Source organism: Hyperolius riggenbachi, chromosome 9 (assembly GCF_040937935.1).
Source record: "Hyperolius riggenbachi isolate aHypRig1 chromosome 9, aHypRig1.pri, whole genome shotgun sequence".
NCBI classification, from domain to species: Eukaryota; Metazoa; Chordata; class Amphibia; order Anura; family Hyperoliidae; genus Hyperolius; species Hyperolius riggenbachi.
In genome coordinates, this window is record NC_090654.1 from 294,549,958 (window position 1) to 294,565,197 (window position 15,240).

A 15,240-nucleotide genomic window follows, 5' to 3' on the forward strand; every position below is an offset into this window, starting at 1 on the left:
CATGTGGTATCGCCGTACTCGGGAGAAGTAGTACAATGTGTTTTGTGGTGTATTTTTACACATACCCATGCTGGGTGGGAGAAATACCTCTGTAAATGACAATCTTTTGATTTTTTTACACACAATTGTCCATTTACAGAGTTATTTCTCCCACCCAGCATGGGTATGTGTAAAAATACACCCCAAAAAACATTGTACTACTTCTCCCGAGTACGGCAATACCACATGTGTGGCACTTTTTTGCACCCTAACTGCGCTAAAGGGCCCAAAGTCCAATGAGTACCTTTAGGATTTCACAGGTCATTTTGCGGAATTTGATTTCCAGACTACTCCTCACGGTTTAGGGCCCCTAAAATGCCAGGGCAGTATAGGAACCCCACAAATGACCCCATTTTAGAAAGAAGACACCCCAAGGTATTCCGTTAGGAGTATGGTAAGTTCATAGAAGATTTTATTTTTTGTCAAAAGTTAGCGGAAAATTGATTTTTATTGTTTTTTTCACAAAGTGTCATTTTCCACTAACTTGTGACAAAAAATAAAATCTTCTATGAACTCGCCATACACCTAACGGAATACCTTGGGGTGTCTTCTTTCTAAAATGGGGTCATTTGTGGGGTTCCTATACTGCCCTGGCATTTTAGGGGCCCTAAACCGTGAGGAGTAGTCTGGAAATCAAATTCCGCAAAATGACCTGTGAAATCCTAAAGGTACTCATTGGACTTTGGGCCCTTTAGCGCAGTTAGGGTGCAAAAAAGTGCCACACATGTGGTATCGCCGTACTCGGGAGAAGTAGTACAATGTGTTTTGTGGTGTATTTTTACACATACCCATGCTGGGTGGGAGAAATACCTCTGTAAATGACACTCTTTTGATTTTTTTACACACAATTGTCCATTTACAGAGTTATTTCTCCCACCCAGCATGGGTATGTGTAAAAATACACCCCAAAACACATTTTACTACTTCTCCCGAGTACGGCAATACCACATGTGTGGCACTTTTTTGCACCCTAACTGCGCTAAAGGGCCCAAAGTCCAATGAGTACCTTTAGGATTTCACAGGTCATTTTGCGGAATTTGATTTCCAGACTACTCCTCACGGTTTAGGGCCCCTAAAATGCCAGGGCAGTATAGGAACCCCACAAATGACCCCATTTTAGAAAGAAGACACCCCAAGGTATTCCGTTAGGTGTATGGCGAGTTCATAGAAGATTTTATTTTTTGTCACAAGTTAGTGGAAAATGACACTTTGTGAAAAAAACAATAAAAATCAATTTTCTGCTAATTTTTGACAAAAAATAAAATCTTCTATGAACTTACCATACTCCTAACGGAATACCTTGGGGTGTCTTCTTTCTAAAATGGGGTCATTTGTGGGGTTCCTATACTGCCCTGGCATTTTAGGAGCCCTAAACCGTGAGGAGTAGTCTGGAAATCAAATTCCGCAAAATGACCTGTGAAATCCTAAAGGTACTCATTGGACTTTGGGCCCTTTAGCGCAGTTAGGGTGCAAAAAAGTGCCACACATGTGGTATCGCCGTACTCGGGAGAAGTAGTACAATGTGTTTTGGGGTGTATTTTTACACATACCGATGCTGGGTGGGAGAAATAACTCTGTAAATGGACAATTGTGTGTAAAAAAATCAAAAGATTGTCATTTACAGAGGTATTTCTCCCACCAAGTATGGGTATGTGTAAAAATACACCCCAAAACACATTATAGTACTTCTACTGAGTATGGCAATACCACATGTGTGGCACTTTTTTGCACCCTAACTGCGCTAAGGGGTCCAAAGTCCAATGAGCACCTTTAGGCTTTACAGGGGTGCTTACAATTTAGCACCCCCCAAAATGTCAGGACAGTAAACACACCCCACAAATGACCCCATTTTGGAAAGTAGACACTTCAAGGTATTCAGAGAGGGGCATGGTGAGTCCGTGGCAGATTTCATTTTTTTTTTGTCGCAAGTTAGCAGAAATGGAAACTTTTTTTTTTTTTTTTTTTTGTCATTAAGTGTCATTTTCCGCTTACTTGTGACAAAAAATAATATCTTCTATGAACTCACTATGCCTCTCAGTGAATACTTTGGGATGTCTTCTTTCCAAAATGGGGTCATTTGGGGGGTATTTATACTATCCTGGAATTCTAGCCCCTCATGAAACATGACAGGGGGTCAGAAAAGTCATAGATGCTTGAAAATGGGAAAATTCACTTTTTGCACCATAGTTTGTAAACGCTATAACTTTTACCCAAACCAATAAATATACACTGAATGGTTTTTTTTTTAATCAAAAACATGTTTGTGCACATTTTTCGCGCTGCATGTATACAGAAATTTTACTTTATTTGAAAACTGTCAGCACAGAAAGTTAAAAAAATCATTTTTTTGCCAAAATTCATGTCTTTTTTGATGAATATAATAAAAAGTAAAAATCGCAGGAGCAATCAAATAGCACCAAAAGAAAGCTTTATTAGTGACAAGAAAAGGAGCCAAAATTCATTTAGGTGGTAGGTTGTATGAGCGAGCAATAAACCGTGAAAGCTGCAGTGGTCTGAATGGAAAAAAAGTGCCTGGTCCTTAAGGGTTAGAAAGACTGTAGTCCTCAAGTGGTTAATAAAGAAAAAAATGGAAAAAATTCATTAGTTCTCAGTTTTCAGCCATTATAACTTTAAAATAATACATGCTACCGTAATTAAAACTCACGTATTTTATTTGCCCGTTTGTCCCGGTTATTACACCATTTAAATTATGTCCCTATCACAATGTATGGCGACAATATTTTATTTGGAAATAAAGGTGCATTTTTTTAGTCTTGCGTCCATCACTATTTACAAGCTTATAATTTAAAAAATATTACTTGTATACCCCCTTCACATGCATATTAAAAAAGTTCAGACCCTTATGTAACTATTTATGTTTTTTTTTTTAATTGTATTTTTTTTTTCATTAAAAATGTTATTTGGGTAATTTTTGGTGTGGGAGATAAACATCTAATTTTAAATGTAAAATAATGTATTTATTTAATGAAAAATGGATGTGGGTGTAGTTTTACTATTTGGCCACAAGATGACCAGAGTCAAAAAGTCCTGGAAGCGTACGATCATACTTCCAGGAATATGAATGAGGACGAAACACTTTTTTTAACTCAGAAAAACCACAGCCTCTGTTCTGCGGGGGACTTTGATCAACGAATGGGCGCTATAATCCCATTCATTGATCGCTGGACTAACGGCCGGCGGCGGGAGCGCACATGGGAGAGTGCGCGCGGCCAGCGGGAGTGTGCACAGCCTATCTGGATGAGAATGTTCGTCCAGACAGGCTTAAGTGGTTAAACAATAGCAGTTGCCTGGCAACCCTGCTGGTCCTCTACCTCTAAGGGCCTGTTCACACTTGAGCGATTTTATCACCAATAAAAATAATAATAATTTAATTTTTTTTTTAAAATATAGTTGTATACCCTCTTCACATGCATATTAAAAAAGTTAAGACCCTTATGTAACTATTTATGTGTTTTTTTTTGTTTTTTTTTTTGGGCTGTGGGAGGTAAACAGTTAATTTTAAATGTAATTTATTGTGTCTATTTGTAATAAAAAATGTACAGTATGTGCATGTAGTTTTACTATTTGGCCACAAGATGACCACAGTGAGATTTTGTGTTTTCTATCCTGTGAGCGATCACGTCCGCTCACAGGAACTACAAGGAGGACGTAATTTATTTATTTTTTCAGAAAGACCGTGACCTTTGAAAAGAAGCGGTCGTTTTTTCTACCGGGGGCTTAGATCGATGAATGGGAACAATGTTACCATTGATTGATCTCCGGGCTAACGGGGGGCACGCACGGGAACACAGCAGCCTCTTGGACCTAAAAGTCATGTTCAAAAGGTAAAAACGGTTAAAGTGAAACTGTAGTCAAAATATCATAATGAAAAAAAATGCATTTTTTTCCCAGCAGTCGTTTATAAGTTATTCAGCCAGTGTTTGACCATTTAGTGGCAGGGGGGAGAATTCCCGATAATAAACAGCCTAGGCTGTGACATCACTGGGAGGGGGGGGGGGGGTTACATACAATATACAGCAATATATAGATACAGGAAGTATTTCTGATGCTGTTACCAGGATATTTAATGTAAAGGGTATCCTAAATAATTTAATGCATTCTACTATATGTGGTTATGGTTCCTCTTAAGCAAGACATTTGGAGTTTAGTATACATACTTGTTTAACCACTTGACCATTGCAGGTTGTATGGACCAGAGCAATTTTCACATTTCAGTGCTCCTCCCATTCAGTCGTCAATAACTTTATAACTACTTATCACAATGAAATTATCTATATCTCGTTTTTTCGCCACCAATTAGGCTTTCTTTGGGTGGTACTTTTTGATAAAAATTATTTTATTCTAAATGCATTTTAAGGGGAATAATAAGAAATAAAATGGGAAAAATTCATTATTCTTTAGTTCAGCCATTATAGTCTTAAAATAAAACGTGCTACTGTCGTTAAAAGCTGCAAGGAGTTTGTATGTTCTCCCCGTGTCTGTGTGGCTTTCCTCCGGGCACTCCGGTTTCCTCACACGTCCCCCAAAACATACAGATAAGTTACATACGACTATGGTAGGGATTAGATTGTGAGCCCTTCTGATGGACAATTATGTAACTAGTGACAATATACTCTGTACAGCGCTGCGTAATATGTCGGCACTATATAAATAAATACTTAAAATAAATAAATAGTACAGTGTGTGTGTGTGTGTGTGTGTGTGTGTGTGTGTGTGTGTGTGTATATATATATATACACATATTTATATAACTTTATTTGATTTGCATTCATTTAGACTATTTCACTAATTATAGCCCCTTATTTGCAATATTGCAGCACCGGATTGCCCTCCTATCCCCGCCCCCTGCCCCACCCACATTTCAACCCTGCTACCATTCAGTACAGGTAGTCTGGGTATCCTATGGAAGTGTTGCTAAGCCAAGGTTGCTACAGAGCAGTTATATTTCACCTGTACAGCGAGTTTAGTTAAGGCTCATACACACATCAGACTATAGTCTTTGGAAAATGAAAGATCACAGACCAATCTTACCACCCTTCATGTAGTATGAGAGCCATACTCTACACAGTCTTTTCTATGGAGCTGAACTCCACATCAGAAAAAAATCTTTGCAAGATGCTGAACACACAGATGCTGTACAGACACAAAAGATCAGTATCTGCAAAAGATCTGTTCCTGCCAAAAATCCATTCCTGCAAATTGCAATGACAGTCTATGAGATCTGCAGATCATCATACACACATGATTTAACTGACATTCCTCTGCAGATCAAGCAATCATCTGCAGATCTGAAAATCCATCCTGGTGGATCTGATCTGCAGATGAATGTCAGTTAAATCATGTGTGTATGATGATCTGCAGATCTCATAGACAATCATTGCAATTTGCAGGAATGGATTTTTGGCAGGAACAGATCTTTTGCAGATACTGATCTTTTGTGTCTGTACAGCATCTGTGTGTGCAGCATCTTGCAAAGATTTTTTACTGATGGGGAGTTCAGCTCCATAGAAAAGACTGTGTAGAGTATGGCTCTCATACTACATGAAGGGTGGTAAGATTGGTCTGTGATCTTTCATTTTCAAAAGACTATGGTCTGATGTGTGTATGTGGCCTTAGAGTCTTTGTTAGAGATTCCATGGTTTCCATATGTTTTCATATTGGAGAGGACACCCCCTAGCCAGGCATGCAGACAGTCTTTTTCCAGTGTTGTAATGATGGAGGGTCCTTTTACTTTCAAGTGGCCTTCCTATAGTAAAAGAGTCCAATGAGTGATTGTTGTGCATGGGTGCCGGCCAGGGTGGCACTGTGGCCCATCAGGCACCAGACAGGGTAATCTGCATTGTGTAAAAGGGTACCTGAAGTGAAAAAAAATAAACAAAATAGTATACTTACCAGAAGTGGGAAGCCTCTGGATAATGGCTTCCTCATCCTCCTCAATCCCACTGATCCAACATTGGGGCATTCTGAACACATTTGACAAAGGCTTCTCTAATAAGTTCTTGAGGCGGCGTCCCTGTCAGTTTACGAGCACTGACACATTTACGGGCATGGGCACACTGTGTAGGATTTTTCCTCTGTGCACAAAAGGACAGTTGTCCAACAATTGTCCCCTTAAAGGGACTCCGAGCTCAAGTAAAAAAAGAAAGTTGTACTCACCCGGGGCTTTTTCCAGCCCAGTGCTGGTCGGGAGGTCCCACGACGGCGTCCTGGCTCCTCTCCTAGTCCCCGCTCCGGAATGGCTGACCGGCCGCAGCCCGGGCGACACTCTGCTGAGTGTCGGGCTGTACCTTCCGCGTATGACGCGGCTGATGTCACACGCCGGCCGCCTCGCGTCATCACGGCGGCCGGCGTGAAAGTACTGCGCATGCGCGATTAAAGCGAGCATGCGCCGTACTGCCACGCCGGCCACCGTGATGAAGCGAGGCGGCCGGCGTGTGACGTCAGCCGCATCATACGCGGAAGGAACAGCCCGACACTCAGCAGAGTGTCGCCCGGGCTGCGGCCGGTCAGCCATTCCGGAGCGGGGACTAGGAGAGGAGCCAGGACGCCGTCGTGGGACCTCCCGACCAGCACTGGGCTGGAAAAAGCCCCGGGTGAGTACAACTTTCTTTTTTTATTTGAGCTCGGAGTCCCTTTAACTGTGCTTAGATTGGACACGCTTGCCTTTCCACTTGCCTAAAGTAAGGCATAAGGTAACCTAGATTTTAGTCTTTATGTAGCTATATTGGGCTGCGCATTTGGAGAATCTCTGCAGATATTGCTTGTCCAGTCCCCTTGGGTGAGATGCAGTCAATACATGGATGAGATGTATGTATAGGATGTCACTGTACGATACCTATTGTCTTAGAATACTATGTAAGAGGCTGGAAGTAAGATGATCCCCCAAAATCTTCTTAATCATATTTTGTTTTTAACAGGAACCCAGACGGCCTTCATTATGGAAGGGAATTCCACTCCCATTGACAGCTGCTTCTCTGGTGCAGACTTTGCATGGCTTACGAAATACCAACCAGCCTACATGTGGTTCATCTTTATCTTCGGGTTCTTGGAGAATCTTTTTGTCATTCTGGTATTCTTGCTCCATAAAAAACGATGCACAATTGCAGAGATCTACCTGGGGAATATGGCAGCTGCCGATTTAGTCTTCGTGAGTAGTCTACCTTTCTTCGCCATCTCGGTCTCCAGAGGATTCAACTGGCCGTTTGGCCATTTCCTGTGCGTTGCTGTGAGCTCACTTACTATTCTCAACCTGTTCAGCAGCATCTACTTCCTCATGATGGTCAGCATCGATCGATATCTGGTTCTGGTGAAGACCATGTCTGTTGGGCGCATGAGAACCACTCGGTGGGCCAAAATCGTTTGCATCCTCATTTGGATCTTTGCCGGAGTAGTAAGCATACCCAAAGTTATTTTTCGGAAAGCGGAATTCCACAAATGGTTTAATACCACTGTCTGTTACGTAGACGCACCTCCAAATTTGGATATCGCCAATAATTTCATCCTTAACATTGTCTGTTTTTTGATACCCGTCGTTGTCATTGGCTTTTGCACGTTTCACATTATAAAGACTTTGAGAAATAACACAATGCAGAACTTTAAGGAAATCAAGACCGAAAAAAAGGCCACCTGGTTGGTCTTATCGGTGCTGCTGGTCTTCATAGCTTGCTGGCTCCCCTTTCAAATCTCTACCTTCATAGACACGCTGAACCGATACCGCCTATTCCCACCGTGCTCCGTAGACGTACCCAATGAAGTTTTCAACCAGATATCGACCTACATTGGCTTCAGTAACAGTTGTCTCAATCCACTTCTTTACGTTATAGTTGGAAACCAGTTCAGAAAGAAAGCAAAAGCAGTTTACCTTCAGCTGCTAGGCAGATACAGAGGGAGGGGCCCTTCCATGCAAATGGATTCTTCTTTGAACACGACACAGACGTCACTTTACCTTGATGGACAAAAGAAGAAGAAATCCGTCTCTTGACCAAAGCTATGCTGAGGTCAGCTTTCTTCATATTTGTTGAAAAAAATCTCTACTTTCCAATCAAGGGTTTTAAAATTGTCACCTAGACCTGGGAATGCTGCAGCAGAGGTGGACTTGAGTTTTCTTAACTCCCAGACAAGCAAGGAACTTGACATAGGCCACTAAAGGTCCATACTTTTCTGCCACACATATTTACATAGTTCTAAAACTAGAAGAAAGACTTTAGGTAGAAAATGTTGTACTGTTTACCCAAAATCATTTATAACCAACATATCAGGACACCTCGTACTCTGAATCTCGTACACTGAATGAAGACAAGACTTAATAGGAATACAAAACTGGATGTGCAGCCCAATGAAGGTCAAATACACGTTGTTTTTGGAGGAAACACCTGTTCTACAAAGGAGAGAGGAGACAAAGAGACTGTTACTGAAAACAGCGATAGGCTTGCTACCTGGGTTGTTGCACAGGAATGCCAAACAACATCCCCCAAAAATTGTTTGTACACTAAAATCCGACCATTTTAACAATGTGAGCATTGAGAAAATACTTGCATGGTCTAAAAAGCCTACAAAAGCCCAGTTTCCAGCAAAAATGGCCCCATCTGTACGATGATTCTACCCATTAACTGAATGGGAGAGATTGAAGAGATCTAAAACATGTTCTGTGAAATGGAATAACTTGACCACATTATACTGGAGAGAGAGCCAAACCATTCATTTATTTATGAGCAGCTTAGACAGACATTTCTTGCATCCAATGGGGGTCACTCGAAGGAATATAAAAATATATGTATATAGTAAAAGCTTAAAGGACAACTTAAAGGACACCCGAGTCAAAAATAAACGAATGAAATAAACGACTGTTTCTATCTTCCTTCTCCTAAAAATCACTTTTTAAGATGCTTTACAGTTTTATTTTATGTTTAAATCTACTTTTTAAGTTTTAACTGTTTTATTGATTTTGCTCAATAACACATTCATTGAAGTATGCCAGAGCGGAAATCTATGAACTATTGGCCATTTTTATCTCTTTCCTGCTCTCAGAAGCCATTTTCTGCTAGGAAAGTGTTTTATAGTTGGAAATTCTTATCAGTGAGGGTCACACTGTAGTCACTTCCTGTCTGAGTCAGGACTGAGTCAGCCACTTACATACCTGATATTTAACTCTTTCAGGCAGAGAAAGGAAAAAAAGGAACACAGCCTAGTTATTTGTGTGCTTGGCACTGTACATACACATGTCTGTCTCATCATGTCACATGTCACCTCGGGTATCCTTTAAGTGAGAGGGATATGGAGGGTGCCATATTTATTTCCTTTTAAACAATACCAGTCGCCTGACAGCCCTGGTGGTCTATTTGGCTGCAGAGGTGTCTGAATCACACCAGGAACAAGCATGCAGCTAATCTTGTCAGATCTGACAATAATGTCAGAAACACCTGATCTGCTGCATGCTTGTTCAGGGGCTATGGCTAAAAGTATTAGAGGCAGAGGATCAGCAGGACAGCCAGGCAACTGGTATTGCTTAAAAGGAAATAAATATGGCAGCCTCCATATCCCTCTCACTTCAGTTGTCCTTTAAACTTGAGAAAATATTAAGAAATCTGACATCTCACATGACTTGATCCTGTCTCAGTAGTCAGCTAAATTCTGTGTAGGAGGTTAAAGGAACATTATAGCAAACAATTGTAACATTTTAAATTCACGTTTATGCATAATACATATTTAGTGTATATTTGTCCCAGAGTAAAATGCACTGTTAATTACTTTTCTCTGATCTTGCTGTCACTTACAGTAGGTTGTAAAAAAAAATCAGACAGGCTTTGGACCAGTCCATCTCCCCATGGGGTATTCTCAGGGTTTTCTTTATTTACAAAAGCACATCCTGAAAGGCAGCCACTCAGTCGGCCTGCCAGAATAGTGTGCATGCAGGTAGGAAGGCCGGCATCTTCGTATAGATTCTTTCCATGAAGTGCTTTTGTAAAAAAATAAAGGAAATACTATAAATCCCCCATGAGCAGATGGACTAGTCCAAAACTTCAGATATTTAGTACCTATTGTAAGTGACAGCAATGTAGGAGAAAATAAATCTATAGCCTATTTCACTCTGGCAGAAGTGTACCGTGTGTACCCATTGATAAGCCCCTCACTGATAAGCCCCCTCACTGATAAGCCCCCTCACTGATAAGCCCACCCCCTTCCCCACAAACACTCCGTTGCCTTGAAAATGGCAAAGACATGTGACCTGCAGATAAGCTCACCCTACAATGCCTGGCTACCTGTACTTGGGGCACCTATGCCTGGCTACCGATACTGGGGGCACCTATGCCTGGCTACCTTTACTGGGGCACCAAAGCCTGGCTACCTATACTGGGGCACCTATACCTGGCTACCTATACTGGGGGCACCTATACCTGGCTACCTATACTGGGGGTATCTATACATGGCTAACCTATTCTGGGGGTAACTGTACCTGGCTACCTATACTGGGGGCACATATGCCTGGCTACCTATACTGGGGACACCTATGCCTGGCTACCTATACTGGGGGCACCTACACCTGACTACCTATACTGGGGGCAACCTATACCTGGCTACCTATACTGGGGGTATCTATACATGGCTAACCTATTCTGGGAGTAACTGTACCTGGCTACCTATACTGGGGGCACCTATGCCTGGCTATCTATACTGGGGGCACCTATACCTGGCTACATATACTGGGGACACCTATACCTGGCTACCTATAGTGGGGGTATCTATACATGGCTAACCTATTCTGGGGGTAACTATACCGGGCTACCTATACTGGGGGCACCTATGCCTGGCTACCTATACTAGGGGCACCTATACCTGGCTACCTATACTGGGGTGACCTATACCTGGCCACCTATACTGGGGGGAATCTATGCCTGAGTACCTATACTATGGGCACGTATACCAGGCTACCTATACTGGGGAACCTATACCAGGCTACCTATACTGGGGTGACCTATACCTGGCTACCTATACTGGGGGATCCTATACCAGGCTACCTTTACTGGGGTGACCTATACCTGGCTACCTATACTGAGGGCACATAGACCTGACTACCTATACTGGTGGCACCTATACCTGGTTACCTATACTGGGGGCACCTATTCCTGGCTACCTATACTGGGGGCACCTATAGCTGGCTACCTATACTGGGGACATCTATACTTGCCTACCTATACTGGGGGCACCTATACCTGGCTACCTATACTGGGGGATCCTATACCAGGCTACCTATACTGGGGTGACCTATACCTGGCTACCTATACTGGGGGATCCTATACAAGGCTACCTATACTGGGGTGACCTATACCTGGCTACCTATACTGGGGATCCTATACCAGGCTACCTATACTGGGGTGACCTATACCTGGCTACCTATACTGGGGGATCCTATGCCTGGCTACCTATACTTTGGAACCTATACCAGGCTACCTATACTGGAGGCACCTATACCTGGCTACATACAGTATACTGGGGGCACCTATACCTGGCTTCCTACACTGAGGGCACCTATACCTGGCTAACTTACACTGGAGGCACCTATACCTGGCTACATATACTTGGGGCACCTATGCCTGGGTACCGATACTGGGGGAAACAATACCTGGCTACCTATACTGGGGGCACAGCTACCTATACTGAGGCACCTATGCCAGGCTACCTATAATAGGGGCACCTATGCCTGGCTACCTATACTGGTAGGTTAAATACCACATCACAAATAACCTTTGTGAGTCCATGGGTGTGTGTGCAATTTTTACACCTGTGCCCTGGGTGCAATTTAACCTAGAAACTGCCCTGCCTATCCCCCCCCCCCCCCTTGCTCACACACACACTCTTTGTACCCATGTTTTGTGGTATAAGAAGGTTATCAGCTTATCTGTGAGTATATACAGTACTTCTTTGTATCTGCTTTAAATTGTACTATTTTTGGGGATAGTATTTCTAAGAGACAGTTGTCCATATCCTATGCCAGTTCCCAAACCTTTCTCCTTTTAGGGCTACAAAAATGTGGCATTTTCAACATATAAAAGCTATCCATTCCTAGGGATCGTTCACCAGACCAAGCAGTACGTTCTGGTTACATAAACTACCTTTGCCTTGATCATTGTTAGTATTTATATTGCTTTGAGTGTGTTTTTTTGTTGCCTTGTTGTATAAAAGGTTGCTTGAAGTATTTTCTAGAGCTGTTTTGCTGAATGAGCAGTTTCCTGAATTCTGCTTAGCAGGGCATCTGATTTTATGATGATTTCCTGTTTTTACTTTTCTAACATGTTGCCAAAATTAAGCCGATTGTGCATTGTGAAAGAAACAACAGGGTGCTTTTCTTAGTGTCTTCGAGCAATATGGTCTGGGCTGTCCACATCAACCAGATTCTTTCTAACTTTGCTTTTATGGATAGCACAGTGCTGGTAGCATTATAGAGTACTGGTATCATTTCACACTCTGTATACATTCATTAATGTATGTTAATTAAATTAATTAATTGTTCATTACATTATGGCTGGACTATTGCAGTGCCCTCTATGGGGCCTTCCAAATAAAGACCTACACCGCCTGCAGCCAGTACAGAATGCTGCCGCAAGGCTGTTACCAACCCCACCATTGTCACATAACACCAATCCTTCCAAATAAAGACCTACACCGCCTGCAGCCAGTACAGAATGCTGCCACAAGACTGTTACCAGTCCCGCCATTGCCACATAACACCAATCCTTCCAAATAAAGACCTACACCGCCTGCAGCTAGTACAGAATGCTGCCGCAAGGCTGTTACCAACCCCACCATTGTCACATAACACCAATCGTTCCAAATAAAGACCTACACCGCCTGCAGCCAGTACAGAGTGCTGCCGCAAGGCTGTTACCAACCCCACCATTGCCACATAACACCAACCCTCCCAAATAAAGACCTACACCGCCTGCAGCCAGTACAGAGTGCTGCCGCAAGGCTGTTACCAACCTGCCATTCCCACAAAACACCAATCCTTCCAAATAAAGACCTGCACCGCCTGCAGCTAGTACAGAATGCTGCCGCAAGGCTGTTACCAACCTCACCATTGCCACATAACACCAATCCTTCTAAATACAGACCTACACAGCCTGCAGCTAGTACAGAATGCTGCCGCAATGCTGTTACCAACCTGCCATTGCCATATGACACCAATCCTTCCAAAAAAGACCTGCACCGCCTGCAGCTAGTACAGAATGCTGCCACAAGACTGTTACCAACCCCGCCAATGCCACATAACACCAATACTTCCAAATAAAGGCCTACACCGCCTGCAGCTAGTACAGAATGCTGCCGCAAGACTGTTACCAACCCCGCCAATGCCACATAACACCAATACTTCCAAATAAAGACCTACACCGCCTGCAGCTAGTACAGAATGCTGCCGCAAGGCTGTTACCAACCCCGCCATTGTCACATAACACCAATCCTTCCAAATAAAGACCTACACCGCCTGCAGCTAGTACAGAATGCTGCCGCAAGACTGTTACCAACCCCGCCATTGCCACATAACACCAACCCTTCCAAATAAAGACCGGCACCACCTGCAGCTAGTATAGAATGCTGCCGCAAGACTGTTACCAACCCTGCCATTGCCACATAACACCTATCCTTCCAAATAAAGACCTGCACCGCCTGCAGCTAGTACAGAACGCTGACGCAAGACTGTTACCAAGCCAACCCCCGCCACTGCCACATAACACCAATCCTTTCAAATAAAGACCTTCACCACCTGCAGCTAGTACAGAATGCTGCCGCAAGGCTGTTACCAACCCCGCCATTGTCACATAACACCAATCCTTCCGAATAAAGACCTACACCGCCTGCAGCTAGTACAGAATGCTGCCACAAGACTGTTACCAACGCCGCCATTGTCACATAACACCAATCCTTCCGAATAAAGACCTACACCACCTGTAGCTAGTATAGAATGCTGCCGCAAGGCTGTTACCAACCCCGCCATTGCCACATAACACCAATCCTTCCGAATAAAGACCTACACCACCTGCAGCTAGTATAGAATGCTGCCACAAGACTGTTACCAACCCAGCTAATGTCACATAACACCAATACTTCCAAATAAAGGCCTACACCGCCTGCAGCTAGTACAGAATGCTGCCGCAAGACTGTTACCAACCCCGCCATTGTCACATAACACCAATCCTTCCAAATAAAGACCTACACCGCCTGCAGCTAGTACAGAATGCTGCCACAAGACTGTTACCAACACCACCATTGTCACATAACTCCAATCCTTCCAAACAAAGACCTACACCACCTGCAGCTAGTACAGAATGCTGCCGCAAGACTGTTACCAACCCCACCATTGCCACATAACACCAATCCTTCTCTCACTACACTGGCTTCCCCTAGAATGGAGAATCCTCTACAAAATGGACCTACTAACATTCAAATCTCTACACAATTTACTGCATCACAACTCCCACAACCTCAGACAATAGTAATAACGTGATCATTCCCCAGAGTGCATTTCACTTCAAAACCTTCGTAGCTAAAGGCTTCTGTCATGCTGCCTCCACCCTTTGAAACTCCGTGCCCCACCCAATTAAGGCAGCTCCATCCCTGGAGACATTGAAGTCCAAACTGAAAAGACAGTCTTAACCTTTTTTTAAAGTTTGAATTATTTTGTTTTTTGTGAGTGCCTCCTGTCTAGCTAAAATAATGCTTGCTACTAAAACTAACAATGTGCAGAGGAGATTGTGTCTTAGCTGTCAACAAAAGTAAATTGACAAATGAGAAACCTGGCCTCCAGGAAATACATTATACCACTAAGATTGGAGCTTCATTAGCGTAACAAAAAAAAATATTGTAAGAAATGACATTGCAGCTTCTGTTGGCTAGGTTTCTATATGATGTAATACTAACTTACTGTCAGCAGGTGGCAGTGTTGGTCTGATCTGTTTAGGAAAATGCCCGTTATTCAACACAACAATGCGGAATTGCTTAGAGAAAAATTAAAAAAAGAAAAAGTTTTACAGAAACTGTAGTGTGAACGTGTTTAAAAAAATGTCTTTGACAGATTATAAGATTTAAGTTTTAACCTTTATACACGGTAGAATAACACCATAATAGCTGACTGAATCTTTCATAGTGTATTGCTTGATTTGTCCCCCTAAATGCGCGTACCTATGA

General features: G+C 42.8%; 1 protein-coding gene across 2 annotated transcripts in view; it reads left to right on the forward strand.

Moving 5' to 3' along the window:
- The window catches only part of LOC137533381 (B2 bradykinin receptor-like), a 70,081-nt gene extending 55,233 nt beyond the window's left edge, over positions 1-14,848 (forward strand). For both annotated transcript variants that reach the window (XM_068254781.1, XM_068254782.1), the window contains one exon: positions 6,978-14,848. In XM_068254781.1, coding sequence (XP_068110882.1) covers positions 6,998-8,041 — 1,044 coding nt within the window. In that variant the 5' untranslated portion in view covers positions 6,978-6,997 and the 3' untranslated portion in view covers positions 8,042-14,848. The remainder of the gene's footprint in view (positions 1-6,977) is intronic.
- Positions 14,849-15,240: the final 392 nt, after the last annotated feature.